General features: G+C 40.9%; 4 protein-coding genes across 6 annotated transcripts; 2 read left to right on the forward strand and 2 right to left on the reverse strand.

Annotated features, from left to right (window-relative positions):
• The first annotated feature begins 143 nt into the window (after positions 1-143).
• Positions 144-6,918, forward strand: gpia (glucose-6-phosphate isomerase a). The gene is made up of 17 exons (XM_077007581.1): positions 144-393; positions 1,084-1,174; positions 1,886-1,954; positions 2,397-2,516; positions 2,621-2,704; positions 2,895-3,041; positions 3,536-3,607; positions 3,731-3,775; positions 3,909-3,962; positions 4,260-4,320; positions 4,464-4,507; positions 4,593-4,745; positions 4,870-4,999; positions 5,390-5,466; positions 5,708-5,912; positions 6,076-6,142; positions 6,517-6,918. Exons 1-17 carry the CDS (start codon positions 275-277, stop codon positions 6,638-6,640), a joined length of 1,662 nt encoding a protein of 553 aa, XP_076863696.1. The 5' UTR covers positions 144-274; the 3' UTR covers positions 6,641-6,918.
• A 3,040-nt stretch (positions 6,919-9,958) lies between these two features.
• On the forward strand, positions 9,959-13,691 carry hsd17b2 (hydroxysteroid (17-beta) dehydrogenase 2). Its single transcript, XM_077007583.1, has 5 exons — positions 9,959-10,265; positions 10,651-10,860; positions 11,292-11,477; positions 11,969-12,106; positions 13,063-13,691. The coding sequence occupies exons 1-5, from the start codon at positions 10,001-10,003 to the stop codon at positions 13,374-13,376; spliced, it is 1,113 nt and encodes a 370-aa protein (XP_076863698.1). The 5' UTR covers positions 9,959-10,000; the 3' UTR covers positions 13,377-13,691.
• Positions 13,497-15,533, reverse strand: mphosph6 (M-phase phosphoprotein 6). Its single transcript, XM_077007587.1, has 5 exons — positions 15,321-15,533; positions 14,400-14,512; positions 14,171-14,261; positions 13,974-14,080; positions 13,497-13,890 (listed from the first exon to the last, which is right to left on the reverse strand). Exons 1-5 carry the CDS (start codon positions 15,369-15,371, stop codon positions 13,749-13,751), a joined length of 504 nt encoding a protein of 167 aa, XP_076863702.1. The 5' UTR covers positions 15,372-15,533; the 3' UTR covers positions 13,497-13,748.
• Positions 15,534-15,707: 174 nt separating this feature from the next.
• snx20 (sorting nexin 20) lies at positions 15,708-18,936 on the reverse strand. Of its 3 annotated transcripts, none has more exons than XM_077007586.1 (4): positions 18,352-18,936; positions 17,928-18,072; positions 17,607-17,755; positions 15,708-17,493 (listed from the first exon to the last, which is right to left on the reverse strand). In XM_077007586.1, exons 2-4 carry the CDS (start codon positions 18,034-18,036, stop codon positions 16,825-16,827), a joined length of 927 nt encoding a protein of 308 aa, XP_076863701.1. In that variant the 5' UTR covers positions 18,037-18,072; positions 18,352-18,936; the 3' UTR covers positions 15,708-16,824. The 3 variants fall into 3 exon arrangements, with proteins under 3 accessions (XP_076863701.1, XP_076863700.1, XP_076863699.1); XM_077007585.1 differs by having other exon boundaries at positions 17,928-18,079; XM_077007584.1 differs by having other exon boundaries at positions 17,928-18,936.
• Positions 18,937-22,389: the final 3,453 nt, after the last annotated feature.

Here is a 22,389-nt window from a genome sequence, read left to right on the forward strand (position 1 = left end):
AGAATTAATGATTTGCACGTGTCAGTACTAATAGTATTAACCATCGTAGTTATTTCTATAAAAGATGACCACCCCTACGTAACAACTACGTGCAGGTTGAACACGATCTAAATTGTTCTACGTAATTGGCCACGATGCGGTGGGCGTGGCCGACACGCCGTCCTGCTATTGGTCCGTTCTCTCCTCTCCCGTGCTGAAGCTGCTGTCTTGTGCTGGACGGTTGCACGACACCGCGATCATCTCCGTCTCCGACCCGGTACCGCCGACCTGCACCATGGGCCTGACCGACGACCCCAACTACCACAAGCTGGAGCAGTGGTACAAATCAAAGGCGGGCACGCTGAACATGAGGCGGATGTTCGAGGCGGAGGAGGACCGGTTCTCAAAGTTCAGGTAAAATCACCCAGCAACGTCGTGTACGGTGGCCGTTAAACGCCAGTTAGAGGGACTGAACGGGGTTAAATTAAATAAATGTGATTTATAAACGTAGTTTTAACGCCCGTCGTGTGGCGTCACGTCGCGGCCGTTACGAGCCCCGTCGGCCGTTAGCGGACGCTACAGGAACTAGCGTTAGCCGCACACAAGGTCACCCGAGGCCTCATAACCGAACGGGGGTTATATCTGAACGAGTGACCCGCCATCTCGACATACACACACACTCGTACGTGATTATTATTAACGGCGTCGCGGTCAAGTACGAGTGTAGAAACGAACCGCGACGACGTGATATTTGACCCGAAGGTGGCGAGAGGGGGGCTTGACGCGCGTGCAGGAAGCGCTCGTGCGCACGCCGCTGACTGCACGTGCGCACGCCGCTAGCGGCGCGTGCCCGCTGCCCCCCTCACGAGCCTGCGTTAGTTTATGTGCATGCAGGTGTTTCTTCAGTTCAGTCCCTTACGCCCAGGCCTTCGTTTGTTTGTTTATTTTTATTTGTTTATTTACAGTAGGCCTACGTCAATATTCAGGGCCCGATATGAGATAATGATGATACTTTATTATACATTAAAACTGTTTAAAACCTGTAGGACTTTTTTAGTCTGCTGAGTGGTATAAGTGTTTTGTTTCTATGTCTTTTATTCCCAGTGTAACCCTTGAGACAGATGATGGGGACATTCTCCTGGATTACTCTAAAAACCTCATCACCGAAGACGTCATGAAGATGCTGTTTGACATGGTGCGGTCCGTTTCCTGTAGTCCTGGTCCACTAGACTGTTCAGGGTCATAGGGGACGATTATGCGTTTTGCACCTTCTCATGCACTGTGACATTATCGCTGTGTGGGCGTCCTTTCACTCCTGGATAAGGGCACGGTGTCTCTGGTCTATGAGGGGGAGATGGGAAAGTGTTGATTCCATTACTAACATTGCTTAGTCATACCCCAGCAACATGCAGGTTTATATCTATGTATTGTTAAACAGTGATCAAATGCTACGTAGTCAAACTCTGCAAAACTGGTTAGTTTTTTTAACTAAACAAGTTAGTTTAGAACCAAGAAGTCTTTAAGAATACAAGAACACAAATTTAGACAATTTAACATCAACATGAAAACTTGGTGATTACATTCTTCATACAAGCCTAGACACTAGACAAAAGAGTTCTATGTCCAAAACTGTTATCTGCATATGTCATATTCAGATCGTCGCAACAAAAATGTGGTAATGTTTCCGCAGGGCTGGAAAAGAGAACCACTTCCCCGTTTGTTTAGTTCATATTTTCCAATCACCTAAATAGAACAAGTAAATCCTCAAAAAGCCCCAAGCCTACACATACTTTTAAAACATTGGAGCGTTATTATTTTTCCATTTTCCTTGTCCATCATGCCATCATGTTTCATCATGTAAATGTTATTTGATGTATAATAGGTCTTTTTTCCTGGTTATGAATAGGCAAGGTCTCTGGGTGTGGAAGAAGCCAGGGAGAAGATGTTTTCTGGTGAGAAGATCAACTTCACAGAGGTACCGTCACAGACGTAAAGCCTCAACAAGTGGCTGCAGCTCATTGTGAACATGGATAATCGTCAGTTTTCATTCTCAGATTCTGTGCTAACCCTGAAACTCCCATATTACACAATTGTCAGCATTACACAGCGTACATTAAGCATACTTAAACAGGTATAGAAATTTGTCATATTGTAATTGCTTAGCAAAACTTGGCACATTGAACACGTGAGTTGTGGCGCTCCCTACGAGGTCTTAGATCTTTGGCCACCTGCGTTTTGAAGCACATCAGGATGTGATTGCAGAAAACCTTGTGCTTTCTTCTCACTAATCTGCTTTGCATTTGCATTATGCCGCTTCGTTTTAAGGGATTTTTGTAAATTATTTCCCACTTTGTTTTGTTAAACTTTGACAGACTAAATACATGCAAATAATATAGTTTGTGCGTGGGCACGTGCAGGGCCGAGCTGTTCTCCATATCGCCTTGAGGAACCGGGCTAACACTCCCATCATGGTGGATGGAAAAGATGTCATGCCTGAGGTGAACCGAGTTCTGGAGAAGATGAAGGCCTTCTGCCACGTGAGTGGAGTCATGGCGTTTTGTAATAAGAGAAACACACCTTGGTCCATATAAGCTCATCTTATACTGCACTGTGATGTGATGTGTGCTGATCTGGTCTGCAGAGAGTCCGTAGTGGAGAGTGGAAAGGGTTCAGTGGTAAAGCCATCACTGATGTGGTCAACATTGGCATTGGAGGATCTGACCTAGTGAGTGGAGATAAACCTTGCAGATCACATCCTGATCTCACCAATGGGATCAATCCACTGAAACCTCATTGTGGTAGATGTAATACTGATATAAAAAAATTCTCGCTCTTGTAAAATGGATGTGGATTCATAGTTTAAAAACGTTAAAGGAAACCGTGAACGCCATAAAGTAACTGAGTTTGTGTATCAGGGTCCTTTGATGGTGACCGAGGCCCTGAAGCCATACTCTAAGGGCGGTCCCAACGTGTGGTTCGTCTCCAACATCGATGGGACACACATGGCAAAAACGTTGGCTCAGCTGAATGCAGAAACCACCCTGTTCATCATCGCATCTAAGGTTGGTGGTTTATCTTCAAGATCTCCAAAGACAGGTTCACACTGTATGAACTTCCATATGAACTCGTAGACAGTCTGGAGCAGGAGAGAAACGTCTTTTGATTGTTCTAGCCGAGTGGACAGATGACTGAATTGCCAAGCAAGCTGTTTCAATACTGTATGTAGTCACTGTTAAGTTTGAGAATACGTTCGCAAGATTCTTTTGTTCCGTGGTTTTAGTTATAGTACATGATCTCCCATTAGTATTTTTACCATGAGGTTATTTATATATATATATATATATATATATATATATATATATAACAAGTGAAAAGCAACTTGGCACTCCCTTTGAATTAATCTTTCAATTAACATTTTTTAATCTTGAGTGAGTCAGGGTGGATCAGTACATAATGTTAATATATTGTACCACATCTAGGAAGGCCTACGTGAATTGAAAGGACGTCCCTAAAATGTCCAAATGCTGTTGGGTTTTTTTTTTCTTTTCCTCTCTAGACTTTCACAACTCAGGAGACCATTACTAATGCGGAGTCTGCCAAGGAGTGGTTCTTACAGACCGCCAAAGACGTGAGTGATCTCCTCCTGCTTTAACTCTTTACACTCCAACACCGAGTGTCATCCATCAGTATCGTAACTAGTCAATCATGATTATCCATCTTAATTATGTATATTTTTCATTTTCCTCCACAGCCCTCTACTGTGGCCAAGCATTTCGTTGCTCTCTCCACCAACGCAGTGAGTTGGACTTTAATCTCATGGTTTGGTCTTTAATCTCATGGTTTGGTCTGCTTGGTGTTCTCTGGTGTAGTGTGACACTTGTCAAGATGATCAACGTGAAATTCTAAATGATTTTTTTCTTATTCTTTAGCCCAAAGTAAAAGACTTTGGCATCGACACTAACAACATGTTTGAGTTCTGGGATGTAAGTATGTCCTTCAAAGTAATCCAAACAAACATCAAAACTAACAGGAAAAGTCACAACTTTGCATTTGCCTATTAGATGGCTGTGGTGCTTGTCTCCGATATGCAGTAAAACCTCCTAAAGTCTTAACTTTAAGGAGTGCAGTGTGACACTAATGTCAAACTTGGGTATTTGCTATGATGAATATGAATTATATAATGAGTCGTGATGCCTTGCAGAATGCCATGGCGTATAATAAAGAATGGCTCTGTTGCAGTTTCTCACTGCTTGCATTTGTTAAAATTTGCTTTTTTTTAGTGGGTCGGTGGGCGTTACTCGCTGTGGTCTGCTATCGGTTTGTCTATCGCTCTGCACGTAGGTATGTGTGCTCCAGAACGCTGTTGCACGATGACACCAATGTCTGGACTCGTATACAGAATGCTCAGTCTGCAGTGCTGACTGCAGGGCTGTTTAGTGTTGGTGCAGCTGGACAGTGACTCATTTTGATTCGTTTGTCTCCAGGTTTTGACAACTTTGAGCAGCTTCTTGCTGGGGCCCACTGGATGGTATGGCCTGTCTATATTTCTCGTCATTGTTGGTTCTTGAGTTGTAAGATTTGCTTTTTAACCATCTGACTCCCCGTGTTCTCAGGACGAGCACTTCTGCTCCGCTCCCCTGGAGCAGAACGGCCCGGTTCTGCTGGCCCTGCTGGGTGTGTGGTACGTCAACTTCTTCCAGGCCGAGACCCACGCCCTGTTGCCGTACGACCAGTACATGCACCGCTTTGCAGCCTATTTCCAACAGGTCAGATGACGAGAACCCTGCACTTTGATATCTGTTCATTTCATGAGCTTTTGTGCATGTTGATATTTGTTTGTAAATGTATAGGCAAGGTTATGTTCATTTAACCGATGTACGGCCTCTATAGGGTGACATGGAATCAAACGGGAAGTACATCACCAAGAACGGCACCCGTGTGAACTACCACACCGGCCCCATTGTGTGGGGGGAGCCCGGCACCAATGGCCAGCACGCTTTCTATCAGCTCATTCACCAAGGTGCACTGAACACTCCTAGCACAACGCTCAGTTCAATTTATTTATTTGATCTTTTGGCTAAATGCACATGCATGTACCTATAGCCTCATGTGCAGAGTTTGGTTTAGATACAAGCCAATTGGTCCTGTCGTAAATATAGTCCCTTATAATATTAGTAAACTGCATGTCTGTGCATGATGCAGTTAAACAGACATTACTGTACCAGAGCCATGAATGTGGGCTAGTTTTAGTTTATTATCTTTGTCCCAAAATTCCTCCTTCATGGGACTTGAATCTCTCTGACTGATGAAGGGGCCCAATCTGGTTCTGCTGTATCGCTCCCTGTGTGACCTGTTTCTGAATCCATGATGACACTTGTATGTACTGGTGTTGTTGTTCTATGTTCCATAGGGACTCGGATGATTCCTGCTGACTTTCTCATTCCTGCCCAGTCTCAGCATCCGATCAGAGATAATCTCCATCACAAGGTACGTTGAGTTGACCCTCTCACACTGTTACTGTCCTATGTTTTTGTTTTTGTGTATTTGACATTCAAGTACAAATAGCACAACATGTATTTGGGGCTCAAACTGCATTACAACATATTGCACAAGGAAGACCCAGCCAGCAGTAGAAGTTTACATTTGTTAGATTGGTATAATATATTTGATCATTGATCAGAATCATATTGTCAAACTGTTTATGAACTGTATCACGTGTCTATTTCAGATCTTGATGGCGAACTTCCTGGCCCAGACGGAGGCTCTGATGAAGGGCAAGACCTCGGACGAGGCCAGAAAGGAGCTGGAGGCGTCTGGCCTGGGGGGGGAGGCCCTGACCAAACTCCTGCCCCACAAAGTCTTCCAGGGAAACAAGCCAAGCAACTCCATCATTTTCAAAAAGCTGACTCCATTTATGCTGGGAGCTCTGGTTGGTAAGTCTGCAGTATGAAAAATGGTTGCACTGTGTATATATATTTACATAGCATTTTAATCATATGTTAACAAATAATATTGTTATAAAAAAACATTTCAGTGTAATATGTGTTCATTTACTGAACATGCTCTGTGTGTGTGTGTGTGTGTGTGTGTGTTAAGCCATGTATGAGCACAAAATCTTTGTGCAAGGTGTAATCTGGAATATCAACAGCTATGACCAGTGGGGGTAAGTGCCAGTGTTTTTCACACTAACTCCATGTGCACATAATTTAATGCACATGACACTGAACCAATTTAAACACACCACATTGAACAGCAGAGCTGTAACAATACACCTGTGTAATAAAACGAAAGAGTAATTTTACTCAAGCATGCATGTTTGGTTTCAACATTGTAGAGGACCCACCTCCAGTATTCACTTAAATTTTATTAAGGACAGATTCCTAATCTATATTTACACACCCTACTCGCTCGATTTTACCGATTTTGTTTTGGAGCGTCCAGTTTTCTACCTGCATGAAATGCTTCAGGGCCACTAGGGGGCGCTTTTGAGCGAGCTGCTAGTGTGCTGAGCAGTGCGACGTTGTGATGTGTCTTTAGTGTGGAGTTGGGGAAACAGCTGGCCAAGAAGATTGAGCCGGAGCTTCAGGATGATTCTGAAGTCCACACTCACGACTCCTCTACGAACGGACTGATCAGCTTCTTCAAGAAGAACCGCACCTGAACCCCCCCCCTCTGCCTCGATTCATGGAGATGATCAATGGTTTACATGTTATGCCCTATAACATAACCCAGGCTTGGTAGGCTTAACGTAAAAGAGCACTTTAACTGTGTGCGCATTTGTTGTGTACTTAACGTCATGTGTGTATTGTGAGATGTTGACTATTCATAGGCCTCCACACCTGTTTAGGACCTAGTCGTGTGCTGGAAATTCAGGAATGCTGTAACCCACCATGTTTGCTTGGCCATCGTCTACAGAGAAATAAAGGTCTTCTCACCATGTGTTTGGTGTGGTTTCACAGGTTATGATGTCATTCATCTGCCACTTTATTAGAAACACCGAACTAGTTTTTTCTCAGAACAGAATATTCTTTTAGGACATACAGGTGCTTGTCATAAAATCAGAATATGGAAAAATTTAAGTTGATTTTATTTCAGTAATTCCATTCAAAATGGTGAAACTTGTATATTATTATACTAATTCATTACACACAGACCGATATATTTCAAGTGTTTATTTCTTTTAATTTGATGATTATAACTTAACAACCCCAATACCGCAAATTCAGTATCTCAGAAAATTAGATTATTGTGAAAAGGTTCAATACTGAAGATAGCTAATTACGGTAATTAACTGTTTAGAGTGTGGCACATGATATCTTCAATATTGAACCATTTCACAATATTCTAATTTTCAGTTTTTTGCAAACACCTTTAAATTGACACTTTAAACCATTGACACCTTACACAAGTAGGGCAAGACACAAGCAGTCATTGCTAGAGAAGCTGTTCACAGAGCTCTGTGTCCATGCACATTAATAGAGAGAAGAAGGGAAGGAAAACATGTTAAAAAAAACTACAAGCAACAGGGATAACCACACATGGAGAGATCTGAAATAAAACCCATTCAAAAATGTGGGTGAGGTTCACGAAGTCTGGACTGCAGCTGGAGTCAGTGCTTCAATACCACCACACACAGACGTTTGGAGATGTTGGTTTCAGCTGTCGCATTCCTTGAGTCAAGCCACTCTTGAAGAAGAGACAGAAGTGTCTCGCCTGGACGTTTTGGAGCACTTCATGCTTCCTGCTGCTGACCAATTTTATTGAGAGGCACCTGGTACCTTGTCAGAGGACCATGGTATCCCTGTTCTTAATTGGCCAGCAAACTCACCTGACCATAACCACAGAAACTCTGTGGTGTATTGTGAAGATGAAGATGCAATACGCCAGAACCAACAATGAAGAAGAGCTGAAGGCCACAATCAGAACAACCTGGACTCTCATAACACCTGAGCAGCACCACAGACTGATGGACTCCACGTTACGCCGCACTGCTGCAGTAATTCAGCCCCAACTGAGTATTGAGGGCTGTATATACTCATACTCTCATATTCATACTTTTCACCTGGCCAGCACTTCTAAAATACTTTATTGTATTGGTCTTAAGTAATATTCTAAGATACTGAGTTTGGGGTTTTCATTAGTTGTAATAATCAAATTCAAAGAAATAAACACTTGAAATATATCAGTCTGTGTGTAATGAATGAGTATAACATACTAGTTTCACTTTTTGAATTGAATTACTGAAATAAATTGTTTTGTTTTCATTTTATGACGAGCACCTGTAGACCTGTTCAATGAGATATTGCAAACATTGAGTTACGATTATCATGTAAATATTGTAGATTTCTCAGCTGCATATTCTGTAAGTTCTACCCATCCACATGTCCAAGTTCTTTACTGGATGCAGACCTGGTGACTGGAAAGGCCACCGACATGCACTAAATGTGCAGGAACCACTTGTGTTCTGTGATGTGGTGCATTATATTGCTGTAAATATGAAAATGAAAAATGGACACATTTTTGTCTGTAAATGGATGAACATGGGTAGGAACAATAGTCAGATGGCCTGTGGCATTTAAACAATACAAAACAGTTTGGATAAAGGAGTGTAGTGTGTTTCAGAAACACATTCCCCACACCATTACACCATCACCACCAGAAGACTGCACTTTTGAGACAAGACCATTGGTTGTTTATTCATTTCCAGTTATAACACTGTCTTCTGCATGATGCTGCAAACACACAACCACAGATATTTTCCAAAGATATTACTATCTGGTTTTGGTGAGCAATAGTCCGCTATAGATTTAGAGTCGTGTTCTGGGATTACACCAGTGGAACGCCTTTGTGGTCTTCTGCCTTTAAAGTCCATCTGCCTCCAGAAGTGCTGTACATTTACATTTGTGCTCAACACAGTGGTTATTAGATTTATCATAGCCACCCTGTCACAAACCACTCATGTCCATTTTTCTTAGACCGCTCTCATTATTGAGATGTTATGTTGTTAGTGAAGTTGCTATATTGTCCATTGTGATTTTTAATCGAAATTAGTCCAGTGAGAACACGCGCACACACACACACACTAGTGATCACTAGGGGGCTGTGGTGCACACGTGCCCAGAGCGGTGGGCAGCCCTAGTCAGGGGCCCAGAGAGCTGTTGTTTCTACACAGAGCACTTTTTTTTGTTCTTCACGCCATTACTAACCCTAACCCCAACCCTAGGGTAAATGTCAAAGAAGTGCTCTGTGTTCAGTGCTCTTTATGAAAACTCAAGCTTTCTTAAGCTCAGCACTTAAATGAACCTGATACCAACAATCATACTACAGTAAAGGTCACTCACTACATATTTCCATGTAAACATTAACTAAATCATTTGACCTATGTCTGATTTTATGCACTGCAAAGCTGTCACGTGTTTGACTGATTGGATAATTACGATAATGGGTAAATGTACAGGTGTTCCTAATACAGTGCCTGGTAAGAGTAAGTATGGAATACTTATTGGAATCATAGGCATAAAACATGCTATGATGGCTTCATGTCATGCTAACATGTACCAGTTTAACATGTTAATATTGTGTACAAATCTATGTTACGATGAGTCCTCATTCCAGGGTAATGAAATTGTGGAAGTCAGCTGATCCATGTTTCCATACTGCTTTTTCATGTCTAGCATCATCATTACTAGTTGACCATGTAGCACGGTCTAGCATGGTACTAGTAGAACTATGTAGGTATCATGTGCATTGAGACAGTGGTCTGTTTCAGACTTCATGTCTTTGCTATGTCTGTAGAGGAGGAACATAACTGTACAAAAGAACTTTGTGCTTTGGTTAGAGCACTTGAAACACCGGTATGTCAACTCAAATCTATTATTCAGTGACAAATCCTGTATGACCTATACAGATAACGCCCGCTGATGTGAAACGCCCACTCCTATCTGTAGGGCGTGGTTCATACCGTTCCAGGACACGCCAGACAGACAGCTCAAGCGCGTCACTGTTTCATGTGGCGGTGAGAATGGAGGCAGGTGGAGAAGAGTGTTGTCTCACTCCCCTCACTCTGCTCATCCTGTGCACCAATGGAGTGATGTGGTGGTACCGAGGTAGGAGGGGTGTGTCGTGGTCCCTGGCGCTCCTGCTGACCGGAGTGATGCTGAGCGCTCTGGTCTGCCCAGGATGCTGGGTGGTGTTGCTGGTGAGTGTGGTCTGCAGCCTGGTCCACTTCAGCGCAGGACGAGAGGAGGCGGTGTTGCCAGCACAAGGCAGAGCGGTTCTCATCACAGGTAATGGTGCACGCGCTTGGAAAGGAACACGGGGCTTTTAGTGATGCTAAATATTTATGGTTTATTTCTCAGGAAGCTTTGCATATTCCAACAACCCTCAGATAAACTGGTTAATCTCTCTCAATAATCTATTGTGTAAGATTAGGCTGACATTCTGAACTGAAGCTATGGAACATATTGCTGAAGACATGTTGCTTTTTTGTTGTTATACTTTAAGCTTTAGAAACAATTACAGATGACATTTTTCCAATTTTCTATTGCTATATAGAATAAAATTGGTATACTATGGTGTGAGGATGACATGATCATTTCATCATGCAGAGAATAATTGCACAATATTGTTTGTGCAAGTATTATTTGAATATTTTGTCCATGTGTACAAAAGGTTGCGACTCTGGGTTTGGTCATGATCTTGCTAAACTACTAGCCAGAGCTGGGATGAAGGTGTATGCAGGGGTGCTGGATGGATCTGGGCCAGGTGCTGAGATGCTTCGGACAGTTTCTTCACAACTTACTGTACTACAGTTGGATATCACAGATGTCAACCAGACCTTGGAAGCTCACCAGCTCATAAAGAGTCAGATAGGAGACACAGGTAACAAAGTTCTAAGTGGAGACTCGAGTGATTAAAGTACTTTTGGTGTTCTTTCATGATACATAATTTAAATATAGAATGATTGATTTATAACTTCTAGCATGGAAATTTCAGGATATCAGACACACAAAAGCACTGGCTGCTTTAAATTCTCTGCACATTTTAAAACGCCCGTTTAATACCTTCATGTTCAACTTGTTTTGCAACAACAGTGCACATAAAAAAACCAACCCTCCAGTAAAAAGTTCAGTAAAAATATTACTGTAACTAAGTTCAAAACACTTGCATTTACAGCTTTAGATAGTAATGTTTGCAATTAAACATGAACAGAAGTTATAATCATATTTTGACTGCAGATATGTAACAACATTTTAGACAGCTCTAGATTTAATTAAAATAATAATATCTGAGTCATTACCTCATGTCAACAGGTCTGTGGGGATTGGTGAATAATGCTGGTGTGCTTGGATTTACATGTGATGGGGAAATTCTTCCAACACGAATGTTAAGAAAAGTCCTACAGGTCAACTTCATTTCTACTGTGGAGGTGACCAGAGCTTTCTTGCCTATGATTCGACAAGCAAAAGGACGGATCGTCACCTTATCCAGTGTAGCAGGTACCTTGCACACAAAAGGAATTGCATACACAGTAAGATTTTATTATACTGAAACCTGAAGTTGGCTGTGAAATTTTAAAATCTAATTAACAAGTTAGGGTTTTTTGCATGTATAAGCAAGCAGGCCACCTCATCTACCCTATTTAGTTGCAGCATTCATGGTGTATGTTTAAACAGTGGCCATTCATATGTGGGAACGAGTATTTCTTTCCTCCGCCTTTATCTGAAGAACCTGTTTAAAGATGCCTTCTTAGATAATATGGCTATGGAAATGCCCACAGATGATGTAGGGGATGATGGTGATATAAAACCATGCTATCTCAGGGTTTTCCTCCGACCACCTGGGATGTACATTTTCATAGATGATAAGGGTGGACGTGGGAGAATGGTACACATCACGATGGCTAAAAATGTGAAATCTTAATACCTCAGTTATTGGTCAAAGATACCAACAGTTCTGCCCCTCATTCTGTGTCCTTCTGTTTCTCTAGGAGAGGTTCCTTTCCCTGGCTTTGCTGCATATGGAGCCTCAAAAGCAGCGTTGAATCTTTATTTTGGAGCTATGAGACACGAAGTGGCACGGTGGGGAGTCAAAGTGGCCCTGATTCAGCCTGGGAGTTTCAAGACCAGTGAGTATTCAACCAGGTTAAAACTCATAATGTTCAATACAGTGGCAAGAAAACCTACGTGAAACTAGTTTATTGACTTCAACATGAGCTCATTGGAATCAGGACTTGGCAAACCTGGAATCCAAGCAATGAAATAAGATTGGATTTAGCTTAGTGTGTAGTTTTAGTTATATTGAACTACCCTACCTATTTGTCAACCAAGAACAGAAACAGGTGCAAATTAAGGATTATTGTGCATAAAAATGATCTGAAATCCAAAATATAGTTGGACAGACATTAAGGGAACTCACTTCTTAAACAGCTCAGTGTCGATTAGAAGATATACCTTACCAACTTTATAAAGTTCCTTGCTATAAACAGTAACCTGCTTTGTCAGGTTTACCATACAGCTGCCCTTACTTAGGGGTTGGTTTAATAAACATGTGTAGCAGATGGGATACTTTATAGGGAATTATTAACATCCATTTACCTTTATCTGATATTAATTATCATCTGGGCCAGTATAGCTATAACCAAGGGAGACCATGGTTACACAATTAAGATTTATTAAACATCCACAAATATCAAAAGAAAGAAAGATCTTCAATGTTACTCAGATCTGATCTCTGAGATCAGAGAGGTTATTGCTGCCAAGAGACTCAACCCTTTTTTCAATCCAAGGGTTCACTTTGTCCACCAGCTGTGTGAATGTTAAATAGATGTGCATAATGGTGATGAAGATTAGAACTGTGCTTTTGTAACGCTGATGAACAAATCACATTTTATGATTAATGAATGTAAAAAAAAATAACTATGAAAATCTAAAGGTTAAATTTTTCTTTCATGCAACAGTGTTTTAGGTTGGGTAAGAAATCTGCACTGTATTCCATTTCTTAATCCCTAGTAGCACTGGTTACACATTTTTAAACAAAGTGATTTTACATTCAACATAAAATAATAAAAATTTTACCCATCAGAAATTCTAGGTAGTCAAGAAGAATGGGCTAAAGTTCAGGAGGAGATCTTGAGGACTCTGCCAGTGGAGGTGAAGGCTACTTATGGGGAGGAGTACATCTCCTCCATGAAGGACCGTTTAAGCAATATGACTGCACATGCCTGCACCAATCTTGAACCTGTTTTGCATGATATAAAGCATGCACTACTCTCAGAATCACCACGACTCTTTTACCACCCGGGACCTGCTGCCTGGGCTCTTCCATTCACGCAGAGGTTCTGTCCAACCTGGTTATTTGATGCTATTTTTAAAAAACTTGTTCTTAATCACGGTTAAACCAACACGTCTGGTGATGCACGCACAAAATATATCGCAGTGTGTTCTCTCTTCATCTGTAACACCATTCATTTTTGGACAACATATTCAAATTTCACACACAAAAGTACAAACTCTAAATGAAATCAAACTACTCAATTTTATGTCAACATTTGTGGCTGGCCTGGGGTACATCAAATTAAAAGAAGGCTTGCACATTTTAATGTTCATTATGTACACGTTTTCACTTAAAAGTAAGGATGTATGACATCCAGCCATTTTACAGGTCCATTGTTGCATTAAATGAATGACAAGAACCTAAATGTCCATTAGCATTTTTACATTTCAAAAAGCAAAAACGTCTATTTTCTAATTAATCACTAATAAAATTCCTCAGTCCTGGGGCTTTAAGAATGCTTTCTTTCTTTGTGAGGTTATCGTGTCTTGGTTCGCGTCTTCCCCGTTGTCCTTGAGAGAGGTGCGATCCCTTTTCTTGGCAAATCTTTTCTTCATGCTCTCAACCAAGGTTTCATATCTATTAAGAGGGAAATGACTCTGAAATAAAACTCATACATATAATGCAAGGTCAATTCCACCGCTATATTCTCCTACACCAACCTTCTGGCCATCTCCTCATCTGTAATATCTGTGTCCATTCTAGTCACATCTCCCTCTTCATCTTCCTCATCCTCCTCTTTGGGAGCATTCATCAGAACCATTAGCTTCTGTAAAATGATGCAACATTAAGAGAGACTGACATCGGTTAAAGTTCAAATTTAGCCCGAAAGAAAAATAAAACCCATAGTACAGATTACCTCAACATCTGGATTGAATCCCTTAAATGACATCCTTCCATAAACCAAGTCTTCACATGGAACATAACTTTGTTCTTCCACAATGTAGCTTCTATGTAAAGGAGATGCAGTTCATTTTAGTCTACGTGCAGAAACGACTGGGCAAACATTCATAAAACGTGCACAAATCGTGTAGAAAATAACCAATAGCTCCATGACTACCATGTCCATGAAAAGTTTGAAATCTTACTCTTTTGCTTTAAGCTCAGGCAAGTCCAAATACCAGTGCTCATCACTTATGATCCTTCTCTCTTCTTCCTCCAGTTGTTTCTTTACATCCGCATCAAGTCCTCTTTGCATGAACTGAAACACATTGTAATGGATGTGCTCTAAGTAGATGCATGAGGTGAGAACTGTGCTTTAATCTAGCTTATATGACTGCAACAGAAAACAGCTGCTGGCTATTTCACAGATATCCTGTCTAGGTAGTTAAAGTGGTGGACCTCCATCAGAGCTGTGTAGGCCTGACGTTACTACAGCCAGTCACCCCTAACAGTTGGCAACAGCCTTGTCGCGGTTTCTCCTCAACCTTGTTAAAATGAAGAGATTAGACAGGAATCCGTCTATCTGTCTGTTTATCTGACCTTTCGAGAGGAGTCAGGAGCAGCGATGGCATCAAACTAGTTTGACAAGTTATGTGACAACTCAGATCCTCATTCAAACCAGACTGGCTACGTTAGGAGTGACACAGTGAGCTAGTTAGCTGCCTAGACAGGAACACAGCTAGACAGGGACGCAACTAGACAGAGAGACACAACTAGACAGAGAAACACAACTAGACAGAGAGAAACAACTAGACAGAGAGACACAACTAGACAGAGAGACACAACTAGACAGAGAGACACAACTAGACAGAGACACAACTAGACAGAGACACAACTAGACAGAGAGACACAACTAGACAGAGAGACACAACTAGACAGAGAGACACAACTAGACAGAGAGACACAACTAGACAGAGACACATCTCTTTCCCTCTGATATCTGGTGTGTGTTTATAAACCATCCCGGAGACACTAGGCCCCGTTGTCATGGTTATAACATAGCAGGATTAACAGATCCAGCTAACCCGCGTTAGACTCCATCTCTAAACTTAAACTAAACCAGTTACCTTCATCCGTAACAGATTTTTAGACAGTTTACTCGATCCGTCGTTCGCCATTTCGCCTGTTTCGGAAAGTGTTCCGTTTAATCGCGGATAAACTTAAAAACAACAGTTAATTTAACGTTTCGATGTCGCTACGTGCTCGATAGATCAGCGCGTCACATCAACACGTAGCTCGCGTGGCTAACGACACGCGCCTTACGTAAGACTCGATCAATCGAACGTGTGTGCGATTAGCGTCTACTAATGTCTGAGCCGGAAGATCATTTCACCTGCACAAGATCTGAGTGTTTCATTTTCAACATAAAAGTCCTTTAACTACTTTAAAAGCTTTACAGTATCCTGTATAAATTGCGACAGTGCTTTGTAGCATGATAATGAGAAACAACTCCATTTCAATCAATCAATCAAAGTTTATTTGTATAGCGCTTTTCACAACACATGTTGTCACAAAGCGCTTTACAGGATTTAAAAGGTTAACAATACTATGGGTCCAGAACCCTAATGAGCAAGCCAAAGGTGACAGTGGCGAGGAAAAACTCCCATTTATTTTGTATGTGTCTTTTGTCATTAAATATTTTAGTTAGCTAATATTCATTTGATATTTTAGTTAGCTAATTATCTATTTTAGTCGCATATTTTAGAATCTATTTTATATCGTAATAGTTATAAAGTAATCTTGCAGTTTTGAACTCGTGCTGAAATTCAGGCTTGCAACATAATTTTGTGGTTCAAACCTCTTTGAAACAGGCCTACAATTTAAACATTTTTATAAAAGCTTTCCTTACATTTCCTGTTGTAATTGCATCGTTTTGAACCTTAATTGGTATATTGATCTAGCTTGCTTTTTTAAACGTTCTTTGTATTTAGATAATTAATACAATGTATAGGACATGCTTAACGGACAGAAAAGGCCAGTCTTAATTTAATCAAAATAATACCACCAATATGTTATGTTAACTTATAATTATTGATAATATTAATAGTAATAGTATTTCATAATTAATAGTGTGTGGTGTGTTCTATAGTAAGCTTTTGCCATCATGTTTCAACAAGTGTAATTAGCAATGCTTGTCATTTGAGATAAATGTTTATTTTATATATTGTTTTTTGTCTGTTTTTGGGAACCTGGTCTCTTATATACAGTTAAATTTTAGTCTAGTTTTTGCCCTTGCTTATATATTATAAAACGATAAATGTAAAAAATTTAAGAAATGTTTAAATTAGTCAATAAGTCATATAAGTTTTAAATTATAGCCACACACAGCGGCATTGGTTTTATGGCACAGATTTTTTATATACAGTTCAGGTACAAAATCCGTTATCATCGCTAGTTCCTTAAAATAATCAACTGGTTGACATTATGTTGACATTAAAGTCCATGTTGACTATGTATCTCATTAAGAACACACTCTATTGTGACTGAAACTGTGGTCATTCTTGAATGGATTATTTAACTATTATTTATGTAAAATTAATTGTTCTTGACGGTTTGGAAGAGAATGTGGGATCATGTAAATTCTTGCACCACGAGCTCTTTTAGTGTCACCAGTGATACTGGCCCACGAGGAGAGTTCTGCACCTTCATCAGTTCATCTTGCAGCTGAGCCACAGGGTGTTCTAACTGGAAGCCCAAGTGCACCATGGCCTGCAGCAGGGGCCCGTGGTACCTACACAAGCCATAGCGCCTCACTGTTGGCAGGGCCCTGTGGCCAGTCTGGAAGGCTGCGTCAACATGTCCCAGGTCCCTGTGGCACACCAGCAGTGCACACATGGTTGGCACGAGCAGAGTTGGATCGTGAACGGACAGTTTTTCCTGGAGCTCGAACGCACTCTGCAGGGCCTCCAGGGCGTGAGAGAAACGGCCTCCACGGAGCAGGTCGTAGGAGGTCTTCAGCTCGGGGTGGGTGAAAAACGCCATGAAGGCGGGCGAGCGGCGGACACAGCGGCGGGCGTAGAGCTGGGCGAGGTAGTCGCACAGGGCCACGCGGCGCTCTGCGATGTTCTCCTCGGAGAAGTTCCTCAGCAGCTTCTTCCTGGGCAGGGTGACCTCCTCCAGCTCCTGGCTGAAGTCCTGCAGCAGCTGCTGGTGGAGGTTGAAGAAGTCTGAGTAGCGGCGCTCGATGGCCGCGCACTTGCGGTCGTAGCTGCCCGACCTAATCACCACTATCTGGTACACCTGAGGAAAAAGACCATGTTGCTAAAGACGCATGAGCACGGAGCCTTCACGGGAGACAGGTGCCATGTGACGGTGGTAACACTGGACGACTGATCTATTAGTCCATGACTCACCACATATCGAGAAGTGTCGTGCTGTGCAATACGAGTGGAGGGGATCTCGAAGAGCAGTTTAGTGGAGCGCATCTTCTGCTTGACGGCTCTCCAGTGCTGCTGAAGCTCTCCAGTGGTCAGACACGAGGCATTTAAGCCTGGAGACAACTCTGTTTCCATAAAGAAAGCAGACGTCTGAATTATTAACCATACCAACACGTCGTCCACCCACACACTGTCTTGCCATCTCGTTAATTTATTTAATTTTTCTTTCACTTTCATTCTCACTTTCAAGTGCTTACATGTCAAATGCACTCGCAAACATGTCATCTTATACAATACCAGCATCGATGGATGTCTCCTGTTGTTCAGAGTCTTTACACTGTGTGGATCCTGTTTGACGCTCAGTCCTCAGGTCCAGCAGCTGGGACTCTGAACCCACACCAGCCATGTGTCCACATCTCCCCCCTCTTCTCTCTGGAAAGATCTAAACTCTTTTGTTATCACAATGAGTCATCCATTTAGACTTACGCATTACATATAGCTACTTGTCAATCTGAATATTGTTAAATATCTGTATAGTTCAACAAACTATGATAGAAATTTCATGACACTTCCTTCTTTTGAGGGTATATTTGGCAATATCAGAGGAAGTGGGTTAAAACAGTACTAAATACTATTAACAAAAAATAACTGCTATGCTCCAAGGTTTTGCAGTCAGTAATAATCCTGCAATGAAATTCATTTGAGGAAAATACTTAGTTACCTTTGTGAAGAAATATAAACTTGGGTTAACAAATGTTGGTTCTGTTATGCTGTAAATAAATCCATTGCTCTGCAATAAAGTCTACAGGTGTACAGGTTCCATATTTTTTAAGTGGAACTCAAAAAATCCTTAAAAATCTTTTAAAATAATTTCTAAAAGACAACTTCTGGTGAACAACTTAGCCACTTTGACACGACCTGAAAGTTTACTCATGAGGAACAGAAAGAGGAAGAGGGAGTGTCTGTGTAGTTCTGGGGTTTCATACACTCATCCGTATTGTTATGGTTTGCATCATTGTAATTTCTCTCTTCAACTGCAATGATCCACAATATCTTTACGTTTGGGGTAGTGTGGGGCAAATATGTCCCGACAATAGTTATATAAATATAACCACTAAACCAGGGGTCACCAACGTGGTGCCCGCGGGCACCATGTCGCCCGCGAGGACGTTATGAGTCGCCCGCGGGCTTGTTTTAAAAACAGCTCACTATATTGCCATGCACCAAAGCGCTGCATCGTTTATGTTTTTGCTGCTATTAGCGATTGTCCGCGGTTGCTAGCGGTCTTCCCGCTAGCAACTAACACGCGCACATAAACCCAATACCCCCCCCCCCCCCCCCCCCGCTCAACAACTTTCTTTCTGGTAGCCCTCCGCAATAATTGGTATCCAAGAAGTAGCTCCCAACTTCAAAAAGGTTGGTGACCCCTGCACTAAACACTCCTGTTTTCATGAACTTTATCTTTTACTGTTTTAATTTGTCCACTAGGGGGAGGTGTCCGGTTTGCAATAGAATATTCTCATGGAGACATTAGAGTAGCATCAGTCCCCAGACAAACACGGGCCTATTTATAGAGCAAAAACAATCAGGGTACTTCAGTGTTGTAATCATAATCGATTATCCAAGACTGTATCAATGTTTACTGCAGCTATTAGAGACCAGAAAACACAGAAAATGTGGAGCTCCACACTTACATAAATCTTTTTTAAGGCCCTGTGTGTACACAGCTCGGTTTATGTGTCAGTTCCTCAGTTCATTCATTAGTTACGAGAAAGAGAAGAAAACAGAACGGCAGAACTTTGGCCACTCTGGGCCATCGGACTGCAGCTCTGCCCAGAAGGAGCAAGTGAGTGAATCATGTGTGGCTGGGCCCCACCACTGTATGAGACAAGAACATCTCTGTGACACTCACCCCACTCATACGGCCATAAGCACATAAACCCGGAGCACAATGGCATCAAGCAACTATTTTTAATTCGCTCCATTGTTTGAGGCGGCAGCCTGGTGCTTGGCATTTATTTATTAGTTTTGATACATACATTTTCTTTTGTGCGGAGCATAATTCCTGTTTTGTTCTCCAGAAGCAGGGTTGGAGCGCTCGGCCCCGGCCAGCTGCGACACGCACCACTGTCTCATTGTGATTCTCGCTCCTCCAGCAGAATTACTAATAGGATTTATCATGGACATTTACAGTAGTGCTGCTACATGTGGGAGAAAGAACAGAGCCCACCGTATTCTTACACCCAATAACCCAATAACGCATACAAAAGTTCCCAAATTGTTTTGCGTGGATCAATGATACTCTCGCATTTGGTACCCTAATCTAGTAAGTTCACCCTGCTTCACCCTTTTGGGATATTAGAATTTCTTTCTCTAATATATATATATATATATATATATATATATATTAGAGAAAGAAATTATATATATTATATATATATATATATATATATACCTTACCCTAACTTCATAAGATAATACTGGTGCAAATATTCTGGTATAGTTCACAGCTTACTATTCTTATGAAGTTAGGGTAAGGTATATATATATATATATATATATATATATATATATATATATATATATATATATATATATATATATATATATATATATATATATATATATATACATCTGGGTAGACAATATATATATATACCTTACCCTAACTTCATTAGATAATATTGGTGCAAATACTCTGGTATAGTTCACAGTTTACTATTCAGCATACTGACACTATCATCACCTTGGTGACAAGAAAGGAGACCCTGAAATAAGACATCACAGTGGCAATTCTAGCCAACATGAACCAGAAACCGAACGATGTGTCATGCAGTTTCATGACAGTAATTAAGAAATGAGCTGCCTGACTGGTACAGAATAAAGATGGCGTCTCCAAGCTCTCCTGACTCTTTTGTCAGATGATATCTAATAAGATGTTTTACTACTCCCCCATTATCGGCCCTAAATCGCCATGAGTCATTTGCATTGGCAGTTTTTGATTGCCTTTCAGAAAATGGAAGGACTGAAGCCAGATGGCAGCTCGCTATGGTTATGTTTACCATGGACTCTATGTAGATTTGTTGTAGCTATAGATATTGTGACATTATTATAGCCCCTGAATATAGCAGACACACACACACACACACACACACACACACACACACACACACACACACACACACACCATGTCAAGCTGTTTGCATGGAGTTCTCCACTGGTTAGCAATCTATTTTACTGCCATGGCACTAAATGGTTAAGTTTATAGTTTACTCATGAATACGTACATTTTAATAGTTTAGTACTGCAGCAGTTTTCAAATGACAAATTACAAAACCTAATGACAAACTTTAACTTGAGCTGTGAGAATCTTTGGCAGTAAATCGTGTTTTTCCTCTTGATTTAGTGATCAATGGTAAATTATTGTGACCTATTTTTTGTGCTTGTGAATTTATTGCACCAAACAATCAATTTAAGTGTAAGAATATATTTATCGATAAAATGAACAAAAAACATTTCAAATGCATTTAAATCTGTGAAGCTTCCCACATTAGTATAAATACTCGCCAGCTTTCTTGGTTGGAAAATAATAATGACTGATCACTGGGATCAGTAAGAAATCTAAACAGGTAAACTCTTTTACCTTATGGCCTTACATTAACGTTTAAGGCAATTTACAAAAATGACTATTCATATACGCTCAAGAAAAACACCCCTCCTTTTTTTCTACACATTTAGTTGCCAGTAACATTTCTTAAATAAGAAATAATAATTAAGTTCACACTTTTCCTATCCTTACTAAAGGAAAGCGCTTTTGAAAAACTGCCACTATCAGTACAGCATAACTAATGTAGTTGGATATGTAATTACATATGGAGTTCACTACATTCTTGGTCGTTATTCCTCAGAACCACACCTACTGGCCTAGCAGTACACACAAAAACACAATTTAACCACTGCACAGTGACACATATTAATATCAATGTAACATTCTACTCGACACACACTCTCTTTGTCACATACACACACACAAACAACACATGCTACTAATGCCCACACAAAGGCTCATCAGTTATCCTGGGATTATCATACAACTCAGCTGCCTTAGACATAATTTGTGAACAATAGTGTACCAGGATGTGCAGGGTATGACAGTGAGGAGAATTCATAGATCATCTGCACATCTCCCAGAATCCTGTGCTTCGTGCCACAGCAGTTTGCTGGAACTCAATGTGATATTCTCATTATGACATCACTGGGAATATGAGGTCAACACGCCAGTCTCAGGACCAGAAAACAAAACAGCTGTGTTACTTAAAGACGCACAAAACACGTACGAAACGCAGACATCTCAAAAAGTCTGTGAATGATCATATATTAATGTCCTAAAATATTTTGCAATATTTTAGAGAGGAATGTAAAAAATCAAATTAGGATTTTTCTTCAAATGCAAAAATACATTTAAATGAAAGCATCTATTCAGTTATGCTTAACACCCAGTAATAAGTAGATAAACACTGAATGATGAAACATTCATTTTCGTCTTTCCCAAGGTTGATCTGGTAACCATGAGTGTATGGCTAGGCCTTCATATGATAACACTTCTCTTTAAGGCTTTAATGAATTCTGGTGCTTTGCTGCATAGACATATGAATTCCTACATCCAAGACACATGAATATGTACATCATCTCTGTTATCGTGAATCGTCAGGGCAACATTACAGCTGGGTGCTTTGGGTCAAGTGGTCCACGACTCCAA

Source organism: Brachyhypopomus gauderio, chromosome 5 (assembly GCF_052324685.1).
Source record: "Brachyhypopomus gauderio isolate BG-103 chromosome 5, BGAUD_0.2, whole genome shotgun sequence".
Lineage (NCBI taxonomy): Eukaryota > Metazoa > Chordata > Actinopteri > Gymnotiformes > Hypopomidae > Brachyhypopomus > Brachyhypopomus gauderio.

Excerpts from the sequence above, each read along its gene's own strand:
- hsd17b2 (XM_077007583.1), top strand. The coding sequence starts at position 10,001 with ATGGAGGCAGGTGGAGAAGAGTGTTGTCTCACTCCCCTCACTCTGCTC. Across the intron at positions 10,861-11,291 it reads GAGTCAGATAGGAGACACAG|GTCTGTGGGGATTGGTGAAT; the intron begins GTAACAAAGTTC and ends TCATGTCAACAG. Across the intron at positions 12,107-13,062 it reads GCCTGGGAGTTTCAAGACCA|AAATTCTAGGTAGTCAAGAA; the intron begins GTGAGTATTCAA and ends TTTACCCATCAG.
- gpia (XM_077007581.1), top strand. The coding sequence starts at position 275 with ATGGGCCTGACCGACGACCCCAACTACCACAAGCTGGAGCAGTGGTAC. Across the intron at positions 1,955-2,396 it reads AGAAGATCAACTTCACAGAG|GGCCGAGCTGTTCTCCATAT; the intron begins GTACCGTCACAG and ends GGGCACGTGCAG. Across the intron at positions 5,000-5,389 it reads CTATCAGCTCATTCACCAAG|GGACTCGGATGATTCCTGCT; the intron begins GTGCACTGAACA and ends TATGTTCCATAG.
- snx20 (XM_077007586.1), bottom strand. The coding sequence starts at position 18,036 with ATGGCTGGTGTGGGTTCAGAGTCCCAGCTGCTGGACCTGAGGACTGAG. Across the intron at positions 17,756-17,927 it reads GGAGACATCCATCGATGCTG|AGTTGTCTCCAGGCTTAAAT; the intron begins GTATTGTATAAG and ends TTATGGAAACAG. Across the intron at positions 17,494-17,606 it reads ACGACACTTCTCGATATGTG|GTGTACCAGATAGTGGTGAT; the intron begins GTGAGTCATGGA and ends CTTTTTCCTCAG.
- mphosph6 (XM_077007587.1), bottom strand. The coding sequence starts at position 15,371 with ATGGCGAACGACGGATCGAGTAAACTGTCTAAAAATCTGTTACGGATG. Across the intron at positions 14,513-15,320 it reads AAAATCTGTTACGGATGAAG|TTCATGCAAAGAGGACTTGA; the intron begins GTAACTGGTTTA and ends AATGTGTTTCAG. Across the intron at positions 14,081-14,170 it reads GATTCAATCCAGATGTTGAG|AAGCTAATGGTTCTGATGAA; the intron begins GTAATCTGTACT and ends ATCATTTTACAG.